Source organism: Erithacus rubecula (genome assembly GCF_903797595.1).
Source record: "Erithacus rubecula genome assembly, chromosome: 19".
Lineage (NCBI taxonomy): Eukaryota > Metazoa > Chordata > Aves > Passeriformes > Muscicapidae > Erithacus > Erithacus rubecula.
In genome coordinates, this window is record NC_136671.1 from 11,092,644 (window position 1) to 11,114,553 (window position 21,910).

Sequence of the window (21,910 nt, forward strand, 5' to 3'; positions counted from 1 at the left end):
TCTTCAGGGAGCTGGCAGGGCTGCCCCCAAACACATTTTCTTCCACCTTGAAGGCCAGAGAGGGCAGGCTCCGAGTTTTCCTTTTCACACCCTTCCGCTCCCGCTTGCAGGCCGTGGTCATGTTGGAGATCACCTGTCAGGAGAATGGAGGGGCTGAGCTTTGAGGTGCACTCAGGAATCAGCTCAGCTCTGACACAAGCTCAGTGAATCCCAGAATCCTTAGGGTTGGAAGGGACCTCTGGAGATCACCCAGTCCAGGCAGGGTCACCTGGAGCAGGTGACACAGGAACACGTGCAGGTGGGTTTGGAATGTCTCCACAGAGGGAGAATCCAAGACCTCCCTGGGCAATTCCAGTGCTCTGCCACCCTTAATGGAAAGAAGCTCTTCCTCATGTTGAAGTGGAACTTTTTGTGCTTTAGTTTATGGCCATTCCTCCTCATCCTGTCACTGGTCACCACTGAGAAGAGCCTGACACAATCATCTGACACCCCCCAGAGATATTTCTATGGGTTGATGAGATCCCCTCTGAGTCCTCTCCAGACTGAGAAGGCCCAATTCCCAGGGTCTCTCCTTGTAAAAGAGGCTGAGAATGAGTGAGAACTGGCAGTGTCACAGCTGGATGCACCTGGGGCAAGGGAGGGACTCAGCAGAGGCTTCCCAGCCCTGTTCTCACCACCCCAAGCCAGCAGGAGACCTTGTAATGTGAAACTGCAATTCCAGACCCAGAGCTGTCAGTGCTCCATCAGTAGAGGGCAGAAGGGGATCTAGGCTGGAGTGCCAAAAAGCCCAGGGAAGCTTTATCACCCTCTTTTAATTACAGCCCCAATCCCTGCCTGGATGCAGGAGAGAGCTGTGATCCCAACAGCAGAGATTCTCTTAGGGACAGGACAGAGCTGTCACTGCCCTGTGCCACAAAGTGCAGCTCCATTTCACAAAAGGGGAGTTGAGTAGGTCTGAGCTGCCAAACGGATCAGATCCTACATATCCAGCTCCCAGGCCCTCCTCCCTCCTGCCCCACATTCCTCCTGTCATTCCCTGGCAGGAACAACCACGGTCCAGGTGAGATCAGAGAAAACCACACAACCCTGAGTGTGAGAAATGACTGAGCAAACAAAGTACTTGAGCCTTGTCTGTGTTTTTTTGGCACACAGCTCACCAAGCCCTTCACAGGGGACACAGAGGTCACTTTTCAAGTGAGGGAACAAAGAAACAGAGACAAAATGAGCTGTCCAAGGTCACCCAGCATGTCAGAGACAGTCAGGAGCTGCATGCTGACTTTGCTCCCCAAGCCCATCTCCCTTCCCACTGGGCCACTACTCCTAATGGCAGCCCCAACCTCCTATTTTGGGGCAAGGTTACTTTAAACCTCTGAGTTACACAGCATCTCCCTGAAGGCTTCTTGTCCCTGCCTAAGGAGGAACTCCCTTGGCTGATTTGGGATGCAGATTACAAGGCAGGGAGCTGGGCAGGCTGGGACACAGCTCTCATTCAGCCTGATGGGGAAAGTCAGTCCTTCATATTTCACCACCCACCTCTGAGCAGCACCTCCAGCAGCTCCTTGTGGTGCTGGCCCAGAGGGTCCAGCTCTGCCCCTGCTGCCCTTGGCACACACTGAGGTGCCACCTCTCCTCTCAGGACAGGCTTGGACTTAGCTGCAAAATGATTTCAAGGCACCACAAGACTTACAATCTCCTTGACCACGTTCTGCTGCTGCTGCACCATGGCTGTGAACGGCGGGAGGCTGTCGGCCTTACCGGAGCCAGCCCTCTGCTCTTTAGAGTCCTTGACAAAATCCACCTGCAAGGCACAGACTGGGGTGTTACTGTGCCACCATGGCAGTGACAAAGCTCCTGCAAGGCTCCCCTGGGACAGGCAGTTACCTCTGAGGACAGGCACACGTATCTGTTGAACATGAGGAAGAAGGGGCTGTACTTGGTGGCGGAGTTGACGGAGGTGCGGAACTCGAAGAGCAGGGGGTCCAGGTGTGCATCCCACTCACTGGGCTTCTCATTCACCACGCTGCAGATGGAGGCCCTGAGCACCTCAGCACTGCAGTCCCCAGGGCTGGGGGGGTCTGCAGGGTCTGCAGCTGTGAGGAGCTGGGAGATGTTCCAGCGCTCGCACAGGTGCCGGCTGACCTGGAGAACACGGAGACCACGGCGTGTCAGCCCCACAGCAGCCCCCAAGGCACTGTGCCCCCTGTGCCAGGAGAGGCTGTGAGGCACAAAACAACACTCCCCAGAAAAGTTTAGAGGCTGAGAAGATATTTTGTAATGACTGCTCCCCTGCTTGAAGCTGCGCTAATCCCAGGGTAGGGCTGGCACACGCTCTTTCCTAAGCAGAGAAGACTTGCACCACTGATCCACAACCTTAAATCCCTGCCAAGGTGAAAACATTGGCAAAGCAACTCCCACTCCCAACAGGGCTGGGCAGGGATAAGGCAGCATCAGCTCCTTGCCCCCACTACACGGCACATCACTACTCTGCCTCCAGCACCTGCTGCCCAAAAAACCTGTTGAAGGTCAGAGTGCCCAAAAAACCTGCTGAAGGTCACACTGCTTCCCCCTGAACCACCCCACAGCAGACCTACCTCCTCGCAGAAGTCCCAGCTCTGACTGGTGTAAATGTTCTTGGAGGCACCAAACCTGGGCAAGAAGAGGACACACAACTGGTTTTACTCCATCAGCAGAGGCAGAGCAGAAGGAGTTCCAACTTTATGGGTGCAAATGGGATAGGAAGGGGACAGGACCCTCCAGTGGAGCTGGTGCTAAGGAGGCTGCTGTGACCTCCCCAAGAAACAGAGAGGTCTGCTGGTCCCTCTGTTCCAAACCAGCCAAGTCTGTTTGCTTTTGAATGATGAGGCAGCAGGAGAAATGAGAGAAGCTTCTTGCTCTGAATTCAAATCTCCACTGGCCTCACGTGTTTTCCACAAGGAGAATGTCACATGGTGACACAAACACTTTCTAGGAGAAATCTGGGAATGGCTTTAAAGCTTCTGCAGAGAACTGGGACACAGCTCCCCTGGCCTCGGGCTACTCAGAGAAACATTTCTGCCTCCTTCTTCTCTGCCCATAACAGGCTCTTCCCAAGGACTTTGAAAAGAGCAACTGAGAGGCACTGCATGGTCTCTCCTGTAGAAGGGAGGGTTCCTGCTCTCACAGCAAAACATTCTGAGGGCAGGGGGTATTTTTGCAACACACCCCATTGCACTGCAGATGCGGAAAATAACCAACAGCACGGGAGCCCACCTGTAAAAAAGAGTAGCCAAGGCTTTAGCTACAGAGAAGGGATCTTTCTTCTGCAGAGGAGCAGCCTCCACCCACTTGGTGAAGTAGTCAGTCACAAGCAGGACGTGTGTGTTGCCCTGGCTCGTCTCAGGAAAAGGCCCTGCATAAACAACCATCAAAAAAAAATCAATGTGATGCCATCATATCCCCCAAAAGGGGAAAGTCAAAAACCCAGTCGCTGCAGAAGTGACCACGCCTCTCCTCTGCAATGTCATTCGGCCAGAACATTTTGGGTGACCTTTGTCAGCAAAAGCACACCCATCAGAGCTCTGGCTCAGGGCAAGAAGGCACACCCACAGCCCTCCCTGCGTGCCCAGAGGGAGCCCAGCCAAGCCCGGGGATCAGGTTGCACCCTGGGCGCTGCTGTGGCCTCCTTGGCAGCTGCTCAGAGGCAGCGGCAGCAGGTCTGCCACGCTCCGGGCAGGCGGGAGGAGCCCCGAGAGCCACTTGAGACACTGGCTCAGCTCACCGTGGATGTCTAATCCCAGCACTTCCCAGGGGGATTCCACCCTGACGGGCCGGGCTTTCCTCGGCACGTTCTTGTTGTGCTCCGCGTTCTGGCACGTTTCACACATTTTGATCTGGAGAGGGAAAAGAGGGATCAAAGGACTTGGGAATGTGCTGACGGATCCTGTCAGACTCAGACTGCACAGACTGTGGAGGGGTGAGACACAGCAGGGCTGAGCAGTTTCCTTTCTCCCAATAAAAATAAGGAGGCGCAGGGAAAAAAGAGGACAAAAAAAAACGGGCTGACGCATCTCACCTTTCACAAGGCTCACATGGCAGCTTACTCTGACACAATAACCAAATTTCTCAACGTGGCCTACAGCTAGGCTATTTCTCACCCTGTTCCCAGGCAAACCTTTATTGTATTTTAACCTACTGCTGGTTAGAGAAATCCTCAGCCCTAGGATGCTGGAGGAGCTCAGACCATGCAATGCAAGCACACTCCTTAAACCACAGTGCTGCAGAGTCCTGCTGCAGGGAGCTACCAGCAATGAAACAGCAGAGCAGACACCGAGATCCTCCTCTTGCTATAGTTTAGGGAACTGGGCAGCTCTGGAAGGAATCCAGACTGCCCAAAGCTGGACGAAACTTGTCTGAAACAATCCCACATTGCCAAGATGACCAAAACTGCCCCACACGAGGAGGCTGAGGAGGCTTCCTGACACTCAGGGAAGACATCCAGCCTATCCAGGTGCCCCAGGATGTTCCAAGATTCACCTGCACAGTAACTCAGCGTGTGGCTTCCCAGCACAGGCACAGGGAATGACATCATCCCTGCACCAGGGCTCTTGTGGCTGCTGCCTCGGGACTGCTGCCAGCACCGGTGTCACAGACACGGTCACTGCTCTCCACTTACCCAGTCCACAACATCCTTCACGATGCCCAGCCAGTAGTACCGGCTCTGGATGCGGTGCACGGTTTTTTTCTGGCCCAGGTGGTTCCCGATTTCGGTGAAATGGCTTTCCAGGAAGACCTGACGCCTGCGCTCGGGATCCACGATCACCTCGCGCTTCTCCTCCTTCTTGGGTCCCACGTAGTAGAGGCAGCCGCCTGTGGATGCCACAGGTTTATCTCCCACAACTCCCTCTCACCCCTGCTCGTCTCCAGTAAAAGGGTCATTTTCCACAGTGGGAGACAGCTCCGGGAGCTCCTGCTGCCCCTGGAGAAGCTGCTAACCTGGAATCACCCGCACGCACACCCACCCAGGACTGTGCCAAATCCTCCGCTACAACAAAACCGCCGTGCTCCCCACGGGGCAGCGGAGCGCCGGTGCCAGCCCGGGGTGCCACGATCCCCGCTCCGTGTGCCCCTGCCCAGGAGCCGCATCCCCTCCCCACGCCGAGGCTCGGCACATCCCCCGTGTGTGTGGGGCCGGCGCCCGCCGCCTCCCCGCCAGCCCAGGGCACCCCGCACCGCCGCGCTGCCCCCCGGCTCCCCACCGTCCACGACAAACTTCCGCGCGTAGCGCTTGAGGTTCTTCCTCTTGATGGAGCAGAAGCTGGGCGGGAAGCAGCCCTCGGCCAGCAGCCGGTAGATGTCCTCGAATTTGCTGCCGTGGCCGCAGGGCTCGGCCGCCACCACCACCTCCCGCTCGGCCTCGGGCAGCGCCGCGTCCATGGCCGGGCCGGGGCCGCGCTGACCCCGCTGCGCGCGCCCCCGCCGCGCGCGCGCCCGCGAGGGGCGGGAGGAGCTCAGGGACCGTCTGCAAATAACCTGCGGCGGCCGCTGCCGCTCCGAGCAGAGCCGGCCCGGCCGTGAGGGCTGCGGGGCAGCGGCTTCGCTGCGGGACCGGGCGGCGGCCACGTCACGGAGGTGACAAAAACAACAAGCGCCAAACTGGGCAGAACGGGCGAGTTCCGCCGCTTCCCGTTTTTGGCCCGGTTGGGAATTTGCCGACGCGCCCTCCCGCGGACGGAAGCGGAGCCCTTTGAGGGCAGGACCGAGCCGCGTTCGCCGGCAGGAAACATGTCCGCGGGACGGCCGTTCCGCGGCTGCGCCTGCTTCTTCACCGACAACATCTTCGTGGGGCGGTTCGGGCTGCACGTGCGGTACCGGGACGGGCCGCAGCTCCGCCGGGACTACGGCCGGGTACCGGGGGCGGGCGGGGCCGGGGAGAGCGGGCAGCACCGGCGGCCCCGCCGTGACGTGCCCGTGTGTTGCAGGCGCTGCGGGAGCGCGGCTGCCGGAGCGAGGAGCAGTTCCGGGAGGTGCTGAGGGAGGTGAGCGGCGGGAGCCCCTCACGGCCGCCGGGGATGGGCTGGGCTGCCAAACTCATCCCGTGGAAAACTCAGCGCCATGGCAGGGACACCTCGCACTGTCCCAGCTGCTCCAAGCCCTGTCCAGCCTGGCCTGGGGCGCTGCCAGGGGTGCAGGGGCAGCCACGGCTGCTCATCCCCTCCCTCACACGGAGGAATTGTTTTGGGGTTTGCTGGAGCCCCCAGCACCGCGGCCCGATCCGCTCCGGTGCCGGCAGCTCCAGCGGGAAGAATTCCCCTCGAGCGCCATCAGCGAGGAGTTTATTCGGGCAGCGCCCTGCAATTGACTCTGTCACTCAGCAATTGACTCTGTCACTCAGCAATTGACTCTGTCACTCAGCAATTGACTCTGTCACTCAGCAATTGACTCTGTCACTCAGCGCAGCCCGGCGCCCTCTGGGCCGCGCCCGCCCTGGGTTTGCTCCGCTGCCTCCCGCTGCCCTGGTTTCCTTCCTTGTCCCTTCTTGTGCCGATCATTTTTAAAGGCAGCCCCGAGCTGGGATCCCACAGAAATTCACCATTTTTCACGGAATCTCTGCTGCTCTCCAGGTCAGGGATCAGTCACTCACCGCCCCCAATGTCACCTGACACTAAGGGGACAGACAGGTTCTTTGAGGAATTCTTGGCAGAATGATGGTGGCAGTAAATCATCCTGTTAATTAAAGCTTTATTAAGTGGATATTATGATTCATACAGCACAGAATTTATGAATAGGACAGCACAGGATTTCTCCAGGAAGAGTCAATGGAGCACAACAAGCAACGTAACACAGAATAGAAATTAATATTAAAATATAAAATCTATAAAGTGTATATTAAATATATATAAAATATAAATATATAAAAGCTATAAACATATATAAAAGCAGTCTGAGGACTTCAAGATCCTAACTTTGGTTGTAATTTACAATCACCTTGGTCCTAACCACTTTCTGATCACTTGGGCTCTCTGCAGATCAGCTCAGATCTTCATACAAGGTTGATATAAACATCATAAAAGAGACTTAAAAATGACATAAACAAACAGGAGTCACTCAGTGCTGGGAGGAAGCAGATGATAGTGGCTGTCCCTGCCTGTGGGAGGTCACAGCTCTCCCTGTCCAGCAGCAATTCCAGCCCCAGTTTCCCACTTAGAACTTGATACTGATTTTTTAGGCAGTGCTGGGGGTTACCAATCCCTGCCCTGTGACCTGGTGCCCGGGGATCTTGGGGCTGGGAGGGAGGGGAAGAAGAAGGAAGCTGAGAAATGTGTTTGATTTGTCTGCTTGGTTCCCAAGACCTTCAGGGCCTGGTAGGGAGGGAGAGGGAAGGGGCACAGGAGCTGCCTGGTCCCAGGGAATGGCTGCTGGCTCACTCCTCAGACAGTACTTACAAATGAACCTCAGCAGGGAGAAGTAAATGGGAAGAGCTGCCTGGATCAGCAGTTTACTCTGAAAGGGCATCTCAGCCTGTCTCCACCACACTTAGCAGTAATCCCTTCATGACAGGACTTGCCTTGCTCCTGGTAAATGTCTTTATTTTGGACAATGCCTCTACTGTCAGAAGAAAAGCTGAATTCAGAAAGTGTCAATACCTGAAAAGGCTGAAAGCTCACAGCTCCACTTGACACTTGCACAGTTTTAAGCCATCTGTAAAGAGAACATCAACTCTTCTCAGGCATTTGGCTTTCCAGATATTTACTGGACTTGTCTTGACCACAGAAAAACAAAGCAAGCACTCTATCTCCCAGAGGTGGCCCCGAACAGAAATAACTGATTTAGAACAATGGGCAGATTCCTGGAGCTGTTTTACTCACCCCTGTTGATTTCTGACCACGTGCTCTGTTGTTTGCTTGCAGGTTGAGGCAGAAGTGCAGAGAAGAAAGCAGCTCATCCATCAGTCAGTGGAACGCAGAGCCATCATCTCCGAGAGCTACAAACCAAAACACCCAGAGGTGTACACTCTGCAGGTACACAGGAGCTTTGGAATCTCTTTTGCACCCAGAAAAAAATTACCTGAGAGTTATTTTTGCAGTTAATTTCCCCCTCTCCTTAGGACTGCACAGTGCTAAAGCTGCACTGAATTAAAACACAGATGTAGCAATGAAAACTGGATTTAAAACTTTAAAAACACGACAGCACAGTGTGTTCTGCAGGTGAGATTCCAGGAAAGGCTCTTTCCTATCATGTCTGTGACAAATCTTACTCCTAGAAAACCATGAACTAAAGCAAGCAGCAACTTCCCTGCCCCACCAGGTAAAACACCAGTGAGATTCTGCATTTCCTGCTGTGGAATTAACCCAAGTGTGACTCAGCCTTGCTCCCTAGGGACTGTGTATTTCCCTGGAAGTCCATTTTCCTCTCAGGCCGTGCAGGCTGATTGTGTTTCTGTGTGTATTTCTTATCCTTCCCTTGACACCAGGATTCCTTCCTGGCCCCAGAGTTTCTGGAAATTGTGAGGTTCTGCACATCTCCAGGTGCTGATCTTCAGGGCCTCCTGAGCTACCTCGAGTCCTTCTCAGGTAAAGAAAACAACACCTCAGTCACTCAGATCTCCCAAGCCCTGTGTGAACAGCTCTGCTTTGACACAAGCTGAGGCACACAGGATGTTATTCCCTGCCTGGGGAGGGTCTCTGGAGAGGCAGCAGTTCTGCTCTGGATCAGAGGCTGTGTTCTGCTTTCCCATCCCAGCCTGCTGATGTCTCACCAGAGGCTCCAGCTGCAGCAGGGCTGGGGTTTTGGTTGTACCACAGCTCACCAAGGAGCCTGCTGAAGGAGCACTGGGAGTTTGGTTTTCCCTCCCTGAGTGCTTTGCCATTGCAGACAGTCCCTGTTGGTTAGTCTGGGCTGAAACAGCTTCAGTCTAAATTTCAGTCTTTGAAAAACAGATCTGGGTTTTCAGCTTCCCTGGGGGCAGCTGCAAAGCTCTCTGCCTGCCAGGAACTGCCAAGATGCAGAGGGGAAGAGGCAGAGTTGCCTCCTTTCCTCAAGGCAAAAGACACCAGTGTCTGTGTGCAGCAGAGCTCCTGGATTTATCCAGGGCACCAGTTCCAGACCCAGCCTTCTGCTGTGGAAATGAGGGACCAGCGTGAAAAACAACAAAAAAACCACCCCAGGAAATGATTCCACCTCAAAGTGGAGCCTGTGGGTGCTGTGCTCTCACTGACAGCAGCACAGTGCAGCTGGACAGGCAGCCAGGAAAACTGGGAATTTCCCCAGCAAACTCTGTGTCCCCTCTCCTGACAGACAAGAGGATCTATCGACTGCCAGTGTTCACAGAGGAGTTCTGCCAGGCCTTTGTGGATGAGCTGGAGAACTTTGAGCAGTCAGACATGCCTAAGGGCAGGCCCAACACCATGAACAACTACGGGGTAGGACTCATCTCTTGGGTTTGCTCAGGGGCAGCGTTCACTGTGCTCTCCTCACTTCTCCCTCCCTCCAGTTCCAGCGTCTCTCATTTTACACGGTGCAGTTTGAGTTCAGTGCCCCTTGGAGTGAGAGTTGAGGGAATGTTACAGGGACAGAACAAAGTGGGAATTGGTACCTCAGAGCAAAGAGCTCCTTGTGCTTAAGCAATACAAATTTAAATCAATGAGACAGTTTTTAAAGAACACTCACCTTTTGATCGTATTACTCTGTGTTTTCCCCCATCCCTCTCCACCTTGATCCTCCTTCATTCTCCCTGTAGCTGGAGCCCTTGCTCTAAAGCCCTTGATCTGAGCCAGCAGCAGGGCTGGAGCAGGACAGCTGAGCTGTTCCCCTCCTGTGCTCAGGTTCTGCTGAACGAGCTGGGCATGGACGAGCCTTTCCTGACGCCGCTGCGGGAGCGGCTCCTGCCGGTCACGGCGCTGCTGTACCCGGAGCTGGGCGGGGCCTGCCTGGACAGCCACAAAGCTTTTGTGGTCAAGTACTCCCTGCACGAGGACCTGGACCTGAGCTCGCACTATGACAACGCTGAAGTCACCTTGAACGTTTCCCTGGGAAAAGAATTCACAGAAGGAAACTTGTACTTCGGGGATTTCAACCAGGTACTGAGCACATCCCACTCACCTCTCCCTCCTCACCCCTCAGCCTCGAGGCATCCACGGTGTTCTAAAAGACAACTCTTCACTTCTGACAGTCAAACCTGCTCCCTTCCCTATTTTTTGCATGGCTTGCTTATACAGGAGCCTCTTTTGCTGCAATATTCCAATATCCAATACCAATATTCAGTATTTTAATAACAGATGCAGCTTTCAGTAGAAACTGGAGTGGAACAAACCATCCCCTCCTTGCACATCTGAAACTGTGAGCAGGGAGGTGCCGAGGGAGAGATTTATTTCAGATATGACTTCAACCTGCATCTCTAACACCTGTTTTTAGGACAAGAGATGGGTAGAAATTTCCGAAACTTCTTTTTAATTGAATCTCTCTAAATTCCTTCTGAATCTGGCACAGGGAATGAGGTGCAGTTTGGCCTCTCCCTGTTCCTCCCTGTGTGCTGTGGGGGAAGAGGTGACAGATTTCAGCCACTTGAGGCTCTGGTGTGACAGAGAGTCCCCTCCCGTTGCTGCAGGATCCCAGCCCCGTGCCCAGGTACATCGAGGTGGAGCACGTGGGGGGCCGGGGGCTGCTGCACCGCGGGGGGCAGATCCACGGGGCCCTGCCCATCGCCTCGGGGCAGCGCTGGAACCTCATCGTGTGGATGAGATCATCGGCCATCCGGAACCAGCTGTGCCCCATGTGCCACTGCAAACCCCAGCTGGTGGAGGCTGAGGGCTTTGGGGATGGCTTCACAGAGCCCCTGCAGCAGGAGCAGCCCCAGACCGTGGATGTCTGTGCCTTGGGCTAGCAGCGGTGGTGATTTCTCCCCCAAAGCTCCTTTCTGCCCTCCCAGGCTTTGCTGGGTGCAGCTCTCACCTTGGGAAGGGATGCAAAGCCTGCCCTGCCAGGATTCCAGCTGGAAGAGCTGGAACACGGCTCCTGAGGGCTCAGGCTGGGGCTGGAAGACTCTGTAAGACACAGAAACCCCAGCTGTGATTCCCTGCAGGAGCTCTGTCAACATTTCCAAGTGTACAAGGAAAACACCCAAAGCTCCTTGGCCTCTCTGCAACCCCCAGGTCACACTGGAAATGGGGAAGAATGGTACAAGAAACAATTTCTCTGCTGTTCTTAGAGGGACAGGGACAGAGGAAGAGCTTTGTGTTAATGAATGGATCTGCTCAGGAATGAGATCCAGGTGATTCACAGTGAGCTGCTGGGAATGGCAGGGAATTATCACTGGATGTTTGACTAACCCAGGCTCAGAAAAATCCCCCAGGAGCAACACAGGGAGCACTGATCCCCCCAGGGTGGCAGAGAGATCTCCCGAGGCTTCCTGGGAGCAGAAACTTTCCTTTCAAAGGTTTTGTGAACCTTATATAAGCAGAGCCAGAGCTCTGGGAACCACCTGCACACAGCAAAACTTCCCAGAGGAGGACAAGATGTACATTTAACTCCCTTTGCTTGAGTTACATGAGCAAATAAAAATATAAAATAACTCTGCCTACCTGGATGCAACAGCAGAAAAGGCCTGGGGCTTCTTAGTTTGGCACCAAGATCCCCCAGGAACTGATGAATTAGAAGGGTCGAGTGCCTTCCCCTCCTTCCTTCCAGCTGGCTCAAAGCATATGACTCTTACACCTACTAAACAAATTAAAGAAGCCAAATATCCTCTGATTTGGTGTCTGCATTTGCCTAATGGAAAATTAACTCGATCTGTTCGATAGGTGCTGCTGAATTGATAAGGAGTAAAATTTTGCATGTGTGTGTTCAGTGCAGTAGGAGCAGCAGACGGGCGCTCACATGGGTAATCGGGAGAGGCTGGAGGCGGGTGCAGCTCGCACTAAACGTGTTTATTGCAGCTGGGGCTGCCACGAGCGTGGAGGCTGATGAGCTTCTCATTAGCAAAGCTCATTAAAATTACAGCGGGGGAAGGAAGCCGGCGTTGTATCGGAGCGAGGAGCCGCCACCGACAAACGCATTCTCGAGGCTTTTATCTCGTTCGCCGGCGGACGGGAGCGCGCCCGGTCTGCCCGAGCTCGCCGCAGGAACGGAGCGCGGCGGGGCGGCCCCGGAACCAAAGAGCGCGGCCCGGCTGCCGCCCGGCCCCGCGCGCGGCGGACAGGGGCGGGAGGCGGCCCCGGCGGCGGGAGCCCCGCTCGGGGCGGCGGAACAGGCCCGGTGAGTCCCGCTCTGCCCGCGCCTCCTGCCCGCGGCGGGGCCGGGCCGGGCCGCCTGAGGGCACCGGAGAGAGGAGGAGCAGCGGGGCACAGGAGCGAGCGCTGCGGCGGCCCCGGGGCCGGGGGGCTGAGACCGAGCGGCGCGCTTCAAGGGGCCGCGCGCGCAGAACGCGCCCCGCGGAGCTCTTAAAGGGCCAGCGCACCTCGCGCGGGTTCTTAAAGGGCCAGCGCACCCCGCCCGCCGCAGGCCCCGTGCTGGGGTGAGGGCAGGGACAGCCGCTGCAGCTGCCCTGGGCCCGGCCTGGCAGAGCTGCGTGGGCAGGAGGAGCCGCTGCGGGCCCAGCCTGTGGCGGGGGGAGGTGAGAGCCCGGCTCGGGGCACAGCCAGCCTGCGGTGCCGCTGGGATGGGTTTGGGATTCGTCACTGGCATGCTGCTGGCTGAGCCCAGCTCCAGATCCATTGATCCTGCTGCTGTGCATGTATAAATGTGGGTTTTTTCCTGCTGCCACAGCCAGAATGGAAAGACCCGAGTCCTAAACTCTCTGCTCAGCACGGCCCTGGTGCGAGGGGCAGCTGCTGGGGGTGTGTGCAGGGAGGACTCTCATCCTCTGAAACTTCCCTGCGTGCCCATAATGGGCGTGATTGGTTCTGGCTGGTTTTTTTTCCTGATTGAAATTTCCCTATGGGAAGCAATCAATCACTTGGGAGCAAATCCAGATTGCTGCCTGGGAATGTCGAGGTGGTAAACAAACAATTCATTAATGTGGTAGTTGGAAGGTGGCTGTGAGAAAACGTTTCCCAGCTCCTGCTCTGCCCACGGTGCCAGTTAGTTTTTTAAATTAATGAGAGCATGGATCACACCAGCCTGGGGCTGCCAGCATCCCTGGGGCTGATGGACAGGGGTGCCAGCTCAATGCATCATCTGTTTTCTAAGAGTAAATTGGAATATTAAAAATTCATTCTTCCCCTTGGCTTGTGGCTGCTCCCAGCATTTTAAGTGGGTGATTGACTCGGGGAGGACGTTTTGTTCTGCTGACTGTGGCTGCAGTATCCATCACCCTGTGCCTGTGTCCATCTGGTGCAGCATCTCCTGCTGGAGTGACCATGGGCACAGCAGTGCTGCAGGAACAGCCCCAGGCCCCTCTGTGCCTGATCTGGGGATCAGCCAGTTCTCCAGGCACAAAGCAGAAGCACAGGGGGAACCTGCTGGAAGGTTTTCCATGTGGAAAAGCTGCCTGGGGACAGTTGTGTGAGGCAGGTGAAGCTGCCTGGGGATGGCAGTGCTGTCCCTGTGCCAGCTCCCTGCCCAGGGCTGCACGCTGGGCATTGGTGAAATTCCACATGGCCACGACTGGGATGGGAGATTGGCAGAGCAGGTGTGAGCAGGGAGTTCAACAGGAGCAGCTTTTCCAGGGCTGCTGGCTCAGACTGGAGGAAGGATTTTGGGGCAGGGTTGGCCCCTGATGTGGTGGCTCTGATGTGACCCTTCCCTGCAGCAGCTGCCATGGCCCACGGCCGCTCTCGGAAGCGATCGCGGAGCAGGAGCAATTCCCGGAGCAGGCAGGAGAGGAAGGAGAAGAAAAGGAGGAAGAGCAGCAAGGACTCACAGAGGGGCAGCAGCTCTCCATCAAGGAAGAGGATCTCTGGCTCTCATGGACACAAGTCGAGCTTGGCAGCAGCCAAGGAAGGTGGGGGAGGCCCCCGAGCCTGTGCTTTCACCACATTTCCCTGGGGTAGGTGCACAGACAGGGCCCAGGGGAGAGAAGAGGGTCCCTGGTTTTAGTTGGTGTCACCTTGTCCTGTACTTTGTGCCCCCTTTGGTCTCATTCTGACAAGTGCAGAGCTGACCTGGTACCACAGAGCATCCTGGGTTGAACTGGACACAGAGGGAAATCCAGGCAGGAAGGAAACCAGGCTGGGAGGGGGATAAACCAACATCTCTGCTGCTGCAGGGCCAGGGCTGCTGCCCTCACCCTGTTCTTGTGCATTGCAGAAAAGAAGAAGGAAGGAAAGGACAAAAAGAAGAGGAAGGCCAGTACCTCTTCCTCTGGGAATTCTTCATCCACCAGCTCTTCGTCATCTTCCTCTTCCTCCAGCTCCTCTTCTGATGACTCCAGTGACAGTGACTCCAAAATGAAGAAGAGTCAAGACAGCAAAAAAAAGCGAGTGAAACAAAAAGACAAAAAGAAGAGGAAGAAGAAGAAGAAAAAAATAAAGAAGAAATCAAAAAAGAAGGCAAAGGAGAGGGCTAAGGAGGAGAAAGGCAAGGGAGAAGAGGTGCCTGGCCCCTCACTGGAGCAGTGGCAGAAGGAATCAGGGGGGGACCCTGGGCCAGGTAAAGATGCTCTTTCTGTCCTGCTGGAGCCTGTGCACACAGGAGCTGTGCTGGTCCCTGTCCATGCAGGTGTCTGAGGGAAGCAGGGCTGGGCACAGGGAGGAGCCCCAGGCTCTGCTCCCTCCTATGTACCGTGCCCACCTTTGAGCCACGCTCAGAGGTTGATTTGTAAAGTGTTAATATTTAGTTTATAGATGTGAGTGGGGAACAAAGATGCCAAATGGAAGGGCACAGTCAGCAGTAACGTCCTGGCAAAGCTGGCCCTGCCTTTGGGATGTGAAGTGTCCCTTCCTCTGCGTGGTTTGTCACCGTACCCCGAGCACTGCTGGGAATGGGGTGTGGGATGTTGTCCATGGGTGAAGCCCTGGTGCTGTGCCCCTGTCCTGGAGCACAGCTGTGACTGAGCACTGCATTCCAGTTCTGACAGATGAGCAGAAATCCCGGATCCAGGCTATGAAGCCAATGACCAAGGAGGAGTGGGACGCGAGGCAGAGCGTCATCAGGAGAGTGGTGGATCCCGAAACGGGGAGAACCAGGTATGAGCCTGGGGACAAGGGGCTGTCCATTCCCATCTGTGCTGATGGGCTGGAGGCCTGGAGGATGCCTGTCTGTGGCACTGCAGCACCACCCTGGAGCCCCCCTTCAGCAGCAAAGGCCTGAACCAACCCCTCATCAGGCCTGGTGTGACTTACCCAGAAAGTGACACAATGACACCAAATCATTGAATTGTGCTGGGGCTCCACACGAGGGACACTGGGCTGTGTCCCAGTATCCCATTGCTTATCCCACATACCTTTCATCTCCAAAGCCCTGGGCCCTGGTTAACACCCAGGTGGGAATGAGGAGCATGTGCCCTGTGGGGTTACAGACAGCAATCAAACCCAAGTTCATTTAGCTGCCAAATAGAAATGACCCAGTTTTTAATAAACTGCATCTTCTCAGCAAGCAGAAAATGTCATGCTGAGAGAATTGAGTATGACAAGTCCAGTCTTAAAATAGAAGGCAGCCTGCAGGGCTCAGGGAGGTGTGGAACAAAGGTTGGTTCCCTGTAAGGCACGTAATGAAGACAATTAAATTTCTGTTCATGTTTGGAGGTGTGAGCCGCCTCCAACACTGCTTGGAATTTGCTCAGCAAGATGCTCCCTGGCCTGGCTGCATTTCAGGCCCAAACTGGCTCTTGTTCCTGAATGGCTTTGCAGTTTCCTGGGCCAGCCAGGACCACACCTGAATGCTATAAAAAAAAAAGAGGTTTTGCATGGGTTGGGGCACTGTGGATTGTAGGGGGATAGGTGATGCTTTTATTAGGAGTGTTTCCCTGTGCCAGTGTGACTGACTACACACAGCAGGCAGTGCCCACAGCCTGGGGCAGGGCCAGCTGTCCCTCAGTTCTCAGGGGTGCACTCCTGTCCCCATGGGAGCAATGGCAAAGCCTGCTGTGCTGTTTAAGCTTGAAACAAAAACAAAATCCCAAAATACAATGTTGGGGTGGGTCAGCACTGGCCATGCCTGGAGGTGCATCAGCCCAGCACCTGCTCCTGGGTTTGGAAGAGCTGGGGCACAGCAGGTGCCCTCAGGGTGGGGTCAGCACCACTGCAGCTGCAGGAACTTGCCAGTACCCCCATGGCTCCTGGGCCTGTGCTTGTCTTGCAGGCTCATTAAAGGGGACGGGGAAGTCCTGGAAGAAATCGTCAGCAAGGAGAGACACAAGGAGATTAACAAGGTAGTGGGAACTGGCCACCAGCATGAGCTGCATGGGGTGGCTGGGCATAGCCAGGGAGGGGTTGTGTTTCCAGCCTGGGGACAAGCTGAGGGGTGGTGCTGGGGGTCCTGCAGCCCTGGGCAGGGAGTGCTCTGAGTGTTGTGTCTCCCTTGCAGCAAGCCACACGTGGGGATGGGCTGGCCTTCCAGGTGAGGACAGGGATGCTGCAGTGAGGGCAGGCACCAGCCAGCCCAGGAGCTTCTCCTGCTGCCCTGCCAGCCCAGGGAGCCTCTGCCTCTGGACCAGCACCGTGTCAAGATGTTCCCCAGGGGCCCTTTCCAGCTGCTCTGTAAGTTACTGACTGGGAAGGAGAGCGACTTTAGTGTTCATCTCCCAGTAAACAGCTTCTCCCCTCCCTGTCCCAGCTCAGGCCAGTGTGGCTGTAATGTATCTGAGCCATTTGCCCCCAGGCTCCTCTGGGTGATGGAGGAGCTCAGTAGCACCCAGAGGATGGGCTCGAGGGTGCTGAGCACCTCATGGTGCTCTGGGCTTTGGGAGGCAGGAGCCAATGCTGTGGCCAAGATAGGGTGTGTACCAGGGCCACAAAACACAGCCAGCTGGCTGCCACTGCTGCCCATGGCCCTTTCCTTGCTGGATCTGGCTCACAGGCCCTTTGCACTCACTGACCCTGCTCAGAGAGGAGTGGTTGTGGCTCTGCTCAGGCTGCAGCTCCTTTGCACCCCTGAGTGCCACCCTCCACTGTGCCCCAGGGCTTCTCCCAGCCTTCCTGCAGATTCACCTCCCTGAGTAGGGGGGCACTGACCTGGCACACTGCAGTGGCATCTGTGCAGGTGTGCTTTGTGCAGGGGTGGCTTTGCCTTGCTCTCTGCTCCTGCATGCAACTCGTGTCCTTCCCCACAGCACAGCCCCGGGCAGCACTGGGGCTCTGGGCTTCTCAGGGCCCAGGGCTGCTCTGAAGCAAACACCTACAAACTGTAAAAAAGAAAAGGACAGATGGGTTAATGGACAAAGGGGTCCTGCAGGACTGATCTCCAGAGGGTTTCCACATTCTGTTCATGGCTGTAACCCAATTAAACTGGCACCTGCTTACATTTTATGACTTGTCCATTTCTAGAGTTATTCCCTCACCCCAAAAAAAAGCAGACAGAGAAGAGCCTTCCCACTTCTTTAATCTGTGTAACTCACAATGATACTGTACACAAAGCACACCAGGCATTGGAACGATGCACTAACAGCAAGGAGGAGAAGGAAGTTGTACAGAAGGTTTGCCACACACAAGCGAGTCATCGGCACGGCACAGGCGGGGCGGAGCCGGCGCCCTCGGGCATCCCCCCGCTGCTTCCCCACGCACAGCTGGTACCCCTAGAGCAATTTTTTATAAATAAAATATAACTAACATTGTTGGAATATAAAATTGACAGTCGAGGGTATCAACAGGCTGAGGGAGGGGACCGTAAGGCTTCTAGAACTAATAGGAAATGCAGCAAACAGTGGCGATACCTGAAGAAGGGGCTGCTACAGCAAGCACGGCGGCTGCTGGGCGGGAGGGAGGGAGGGTGGTGGTGACCCTTTGGCTGATTCCTGCTCTGGGCTCCTGCCCCTGACACTGTAAACGGTTTTTGGTATTAGGATTTCGCCTCATCTGAGTGATCTGAGCAAACTCAGGAAAACGACTCGGGGGGAATGCACGGGCTCCTCTCACCGGTTTGTTAAAAGACTTTAAAGGGACAGCGTCAGGTAGAAAGTCTGGCCTAAGGGTGCAGTAATATAAAAAGCTGCTTTTCATAAAAAATCTGAGCTCTGCAGCAGAGTTTGATTCCCATGGAAACAGAAAAGCAACCCCAAAGCCCGAGGCTGTGTTGTGCTGATGTGCAGAACAGGACGTGGGCTGTCACCGAGGGCTGCCCAGACAACGGCCGAGGGAGGAGGACAAGAAACTTCCCATTCTCTCCTTTCAAAGCAAACAAGTTACTCATAACAAGGATAAATCAGGTCTTTACCCTGACAGTGCCCCTTCAGTAAGGATGGAATATACATTCATCTTTCCCTCACCACGTCCAAACGGATCCTCTTGCAGACACAGGGAAAGGCATCGGGTCACATGCATTGCTCTCCAAAACAGCTTGGGACAAACAGGTTATAAACACAGAGTGAAACTATTGCTATTGTTCTGTGAGTTGATCTCTGCTTCAGAGGGATGAGTGCCAGATGGGGACGGCTGAGGATTGAGTGATGGAGACGGGGATGGACTGAGTCGGTGAAGAAAAACTTACTGGCATTATTTCCTGGTGCCTGCACCCACCTCCCCGGGTATTATTGCAGCAATAAAGGTCCTGCTCTACAATTGCTTCTCCATGTTGGATCCATACAATGGCAACAGATGGGGGGCCAGGGAAAGGTTCAAGAAGCTCAACAGAGGAGGAGGACAGAGGTGCTGTGATTGTCAGGCTAACTGGTTAGGAGCTGTTGGAAACATGAAGTGATGGAGAGGGTGAGTATCATATTGCACTTCTGCATTCATTGACAGTTACATTAAACTTGGTCCATAAAATAATTGCTTTGTACATAATGCCTGAAACAAAAAGCTACATTTTTTAAATATTAATAAACCCTGAAGGTTCCAGTCCCTCCAGACATTTTTTTTTTTCCTCTACATAAATAAATAACTTTCGATTTTATATATCCACTTTTTATGTTGAACATTTACATTCGCCTCTGTTTTACACTATCTACACATAAGAAAATGTGAACATCTCATCAACACTGGAAAATGTACAGATCATGCCTCGGTTTTGGACTTGGAGGAAAGGTGAATTTTGCAAAGGCCATATCCAAATCTGCAGAAATTATTTAGTGATGTGGTTTGGTGACTTCACAGGATGGATCTTGGCTTGGCTTCCTACTCAGATGGCATCTGTTTGATAGAACATTCGGCTAGCAAAAAGCTGGGACGAATTCACATTGTTTTCAAACCCAGTAAAAGCTCTGGATGTACATTCAGAGAGAGCCAAGCTGAGTCAGCAGAAAGGGAAGTCAGTTTCCAGTACCAAAAAGTCACCAGGTACATTCTGTAATTGGCTAATTACCAAAGAGAAGTGGTTCCACATTTTGCAGTCGGGTCTGAGCGCTCCTGGGGCCGGCAGCTCCGCACTGTCCCTGCTCTGCCTCGGCCTGGACCCTCCACACCACAAACACATGAGCTGGATGAGTTGATTTGTCTGCCTTGGCCAGAGCAGTGAGCAGAGCAGCCTTCACAGTGCTGTGTATCTCAGTGCGGCCGTCCTGCACCGTTCTTATTGAAACTGGTAAGAAAATGAAGCAGCCAGTCTAAAAAATTCTCTGTTATAAATAAGATCCTCGTAAGTAGAAAGTGATATAAAGACAGAAAAGTGTGGTGGGGAAAGCGGGGAGCTTTACACACAGTCGGGGAGCTCGGTAGGATTATAAAATCCCCACGTGAAGAGGCCAACTGGAGTCTGTGACTGGGCACCCCAGAACCCCCTGTGTGGATGCCCATCTGCCCCAGGAGGTGTGTGCAAGGAGGGAACCTTTGCTGGCCCCGGGAGGGACAGGACTGAGGGGCTTTTTGGCAAGCCCTGGCTGCAGGCACTGTTCTCTGTCCCTGTTGGGTGTCACCGCCAGCCACGCGCCCGCCAGCTCGCTCCAGCAGCACAAACCCAGCGCCTCAGGCACATCCACTGAGAAACACACCAGAAAAATTAAGATATGGCCTTTTCTTAAGGTTGCCTGACATTGTTGGCACACTTCCTTACAGTCTCCTTACTGCTGGAAAAACTTCTGCACAGATTGTTTGTGGTTTTTTAAATATATACATATATATAAGTGTGTGTGTGTGTGTATGTATAGATATCCACACACACCCTGGCTTAGCAATATTTCATTGTCATGCACTACAAACACTGGTGTAGCTACATGAGATGGTAACAGGTTTCCATTCTAAAAATCATCAGTGCAAAAAACAATGAGGTTTTACAGTTCAGTAACTATAGGTAAAAGAAGCAAGTCTAGTTCCCATGAAAGCTGCTACTGAACTTGGAGAGAACCTGGGAAGAAAAAAGGTCTCAGAGGTGGGTGTTGAGAGAGTCAGACCCTGCATTTGGATGAGAAGAACTGCAATGCAATCCAGCTGCTGAGTGCCTTCAGCTGCTTCCAAATATATGGTGGTTACTTGTTGGAAATAATACATAGTGAGACTATTTGGAGACTTTAACAGCAAATTAAGTGTCTGAGGTTTGTAACAGCTCAAACAAAATAGCTTGTGTTCCTCTTTTAATAGGTCAACACATTAAATTCCATCGGCTTCTAAAAGGTCTCTTTAAAAAATAACAGTAATAACAATAACGACCCCGCTTGTCTTGGGCACCAATCTGACATTCTGCCTCTGCCAAGGGCATCGATGCAGCTTCAGCTTTGCACTGCACCAGCTCCTCCAGAAAGTGGCTGCACGTGGAGCTCTCTGTCCAGGAAAAGCTCTCTGTGGCTCTGCCTGGCACAGCCCACGACAAATCCCTCTCTGGGCCGGGGGAGCGGCGCGTTCCCCAACCCCAGAGCCCCGGTCTGACTCCTGAACAAGCTCCCCCAGCTCCTGTTCCCGTGGCTCTGAGGACAGCACTCGGTCAGCGTGTTGGAGCGATGGCTGACAAGGCGAGGAGGAGGCACAGTATTTACAGTCTGACCCTGGATGAGAGAGGAGGAGGCAGGAGAGAGCGCCGTCCCGACCTGGAGACTCCCCCCGATTGCCGGCTGTTCCTCGGGCTCCTGCCGCACAAACCCGACGCTCCCGCTGCCAGGCCTGCACCTTCTGCGCGGGAACCATCCCGTCTCTTCCCCGAACACCGTGTTATTAGAGTAGCACCATATTCACCCTTCCAGCCCCAAACACTGGCCTCGTCCCTCCTTCCTTTTGTTTTCTCCTCCGGTGGCTGCAGCTGACAATCCTGCTCTGGCCTGGCTACTTCTGCCCCAGGAGGCCAGACTCCAGGCGGGAGGCGGCGCTGCGGCCCCAGCAGCCCGTGGCGATGCTCATGCTCCTCTGGCCGCGCTCCCTGTCCCTGTCCTTGTCGCCGTCCGACTGGCTCTGGGTGCGCTCGGGCCGGTGGCCGGCGCCGCTGGCCGCGGGCTGGGAGGAGATGGTGCGCAGCAGGTGGTTCCTCTTGCGCAGGAACTCGGCCTGGCCGGGCAGCCCGAAGCTGCCCTTGCGCAGCGCCATGCGCGTGGTGTTCTTGGCGGGGCGCGCGCGGTGGTTGTACTCCAGCTGCGCCAGGTGCGCCGCGTAGCCCTCCGTGATGAACTGCGGGCGAGGGCACGCGTTAGAGGGGGCACACCTTTGTGGCTGTTACAGGCTTAGGGAGAATTTGAAAAGATTTGTCCACACTGGCTTTCTCAGGCTCAGCTAGGATTTTTCCTAATCTAGAGCTCTTTCTCTACTGTAAACATAAAAATTATAACAGAAGATAAACACCTGCTGGACCCGTGAGAAAGCCCAAGACAAGAGGTGTCTCCTTCTCTGACCAACGACCTGTCGGTATTTTGTTTTTCACTGTCTTATTTAACCCCATGGCTTCTTTCAATAATTTGCTCTTTCTTGCACCATGCAAGAGAGTGCCA

General features: G+C 54.5%; 3 protein-coding genes across 17 annotated transcripts in view; 2 read left to right on the forward strand and 1 right to left on the reverse strand.

Moving 5' to 3' along the window:
* The first annotated feature begins 5,630 nt into the window (after positions 1-5,630).
* Positions 5,631-11,728, forward strand: OGFOD2 (2-oxoglutarate and iron dependent oxygenase domain containing 2). Its single transcript, XM_079322332.1, has 7 exons — positions 5,631-5,883; positions 5,958-6,014; positions 7,887-7,997; positions 8,450-8,549; positions 9,274-9,398; positions 9,801-10,055; positions 10,583-11,728. Exons 1-7 carry the CDS (start codon positions 5,761-5,763, stop codon positions 10,856-10,858), a joined length of 1,047 nt encoding a protein of 348 aa, XP_079178458.1. The 5' UTR covers positions 5,631-5,760; the 3' UTR covers positions 10,859-11,728.
* A 450-nt stretch (positions 11,729-12,178) lies between these two features.
* Positions 12,179-17,624, forward strand: ARL6IP4 (ARF like GTPase 6 interacting protein 4). Of its 2 annotated transcripts, none has more exons than XM_079322333.1 (6): positions 12,179-12,228; positions 13,724-13,915; positions 14,221-14,562; positions 14,981-15,098; positions 16,213-16,282; positions 16,438-17,378. In XM_079322333.1, the coding sequence occupies exons 2-6, from the start codon at positions 13,732-13,734 to the stop codon at positions 16,492-16,494; spliced, it is 771 nt and encodes a 256-aa protein (XP_079178459.1). In that variant the 5' UTR covers positions 12,179-12,228; positions 13,724-13,731; the 3' UTR covers positions 16,495-17,378. The 2 variants fall into 2 exon arrangements, 1 of the variants encoding a protein (XP_079178459.1); XR_013776394.1 differs by lacking the exon at positions 12,179-12,228 and adding an exon at positions 17,487-17,624 and having other exon boundaries at positions 13,702-13,915; positions 16,438-16,610.
* PITPNM2 (phosphatidylinositol transfer protein membrane associated 2) overlaps positions 17,434-21,910 on the reverse strand; it is a 122,419-nt gene continuing 117,942 nt past the window's right edge. For 12 of the 14 annotated variants that reach the window (XM_079322317.1, XM_079322326.1, XM_079322328.1 and 9 more), the window contains one exon: positions 20,556-21,593. In XM_079322317.1, the coding sequence (XP_079178443.1) occupies positions 21,255-21,593 (339 nt within the window). In that variant the 3' untranslated portion in view covers positions 20,556-21,254. Of the gene's footprint in view, positions 21,594-21,910 lie in introns of all 14 variants that reach the window. The other 2 variants (XM_079322320.1, XM_079322321.1) reach the window with 1 other exon arrangement.

Coding starts and splice junctions, on each gene's coding strand:
- OGFOD2 (XM_079322332.1), top strand. CDS start 5,761: ATGTCCGCGGGACGGCCGTTCCGCGGCTGCGCCTGCTTCTTCACCGAC. Junction 6,015..7,886: donor TCCGGGAGGTGCTGAGGGAG/GTGAGCGGCGGG, acceptor GTTTGCTTGCAG/GTTGAGGCAGAAGTGCAGAG. Junction 8,550..9,273: donor CTACCTCGAGTCCTTCTCAG/GTAAAGAAAACA, acceptor CTCTCCTGACAG/ACAAGAGGATCTATCGACTG.
- ARL6IP4 (XM_079322333.1), top strand. CDS start 13,732: ATGGCCCACGGCCGCTCTCGGAAGCGATCGCGGAGCAGGAGCAATTCC. Junction 13,916..14,220: donor CTTGGCAGCAGCCAAGGAAG/GTGGGGGAGGCC, acceptor TGTGCATTGCAG/AAAAGAAGAAGGAAGGAAAG. Junction 15,099..16,212: donor CCCGAAACGGGGAGAACCAG/GTATGAGCCTGG, acceptor CTTGTCTTGCAG/GCTCATTAAAGGGGACGGGG.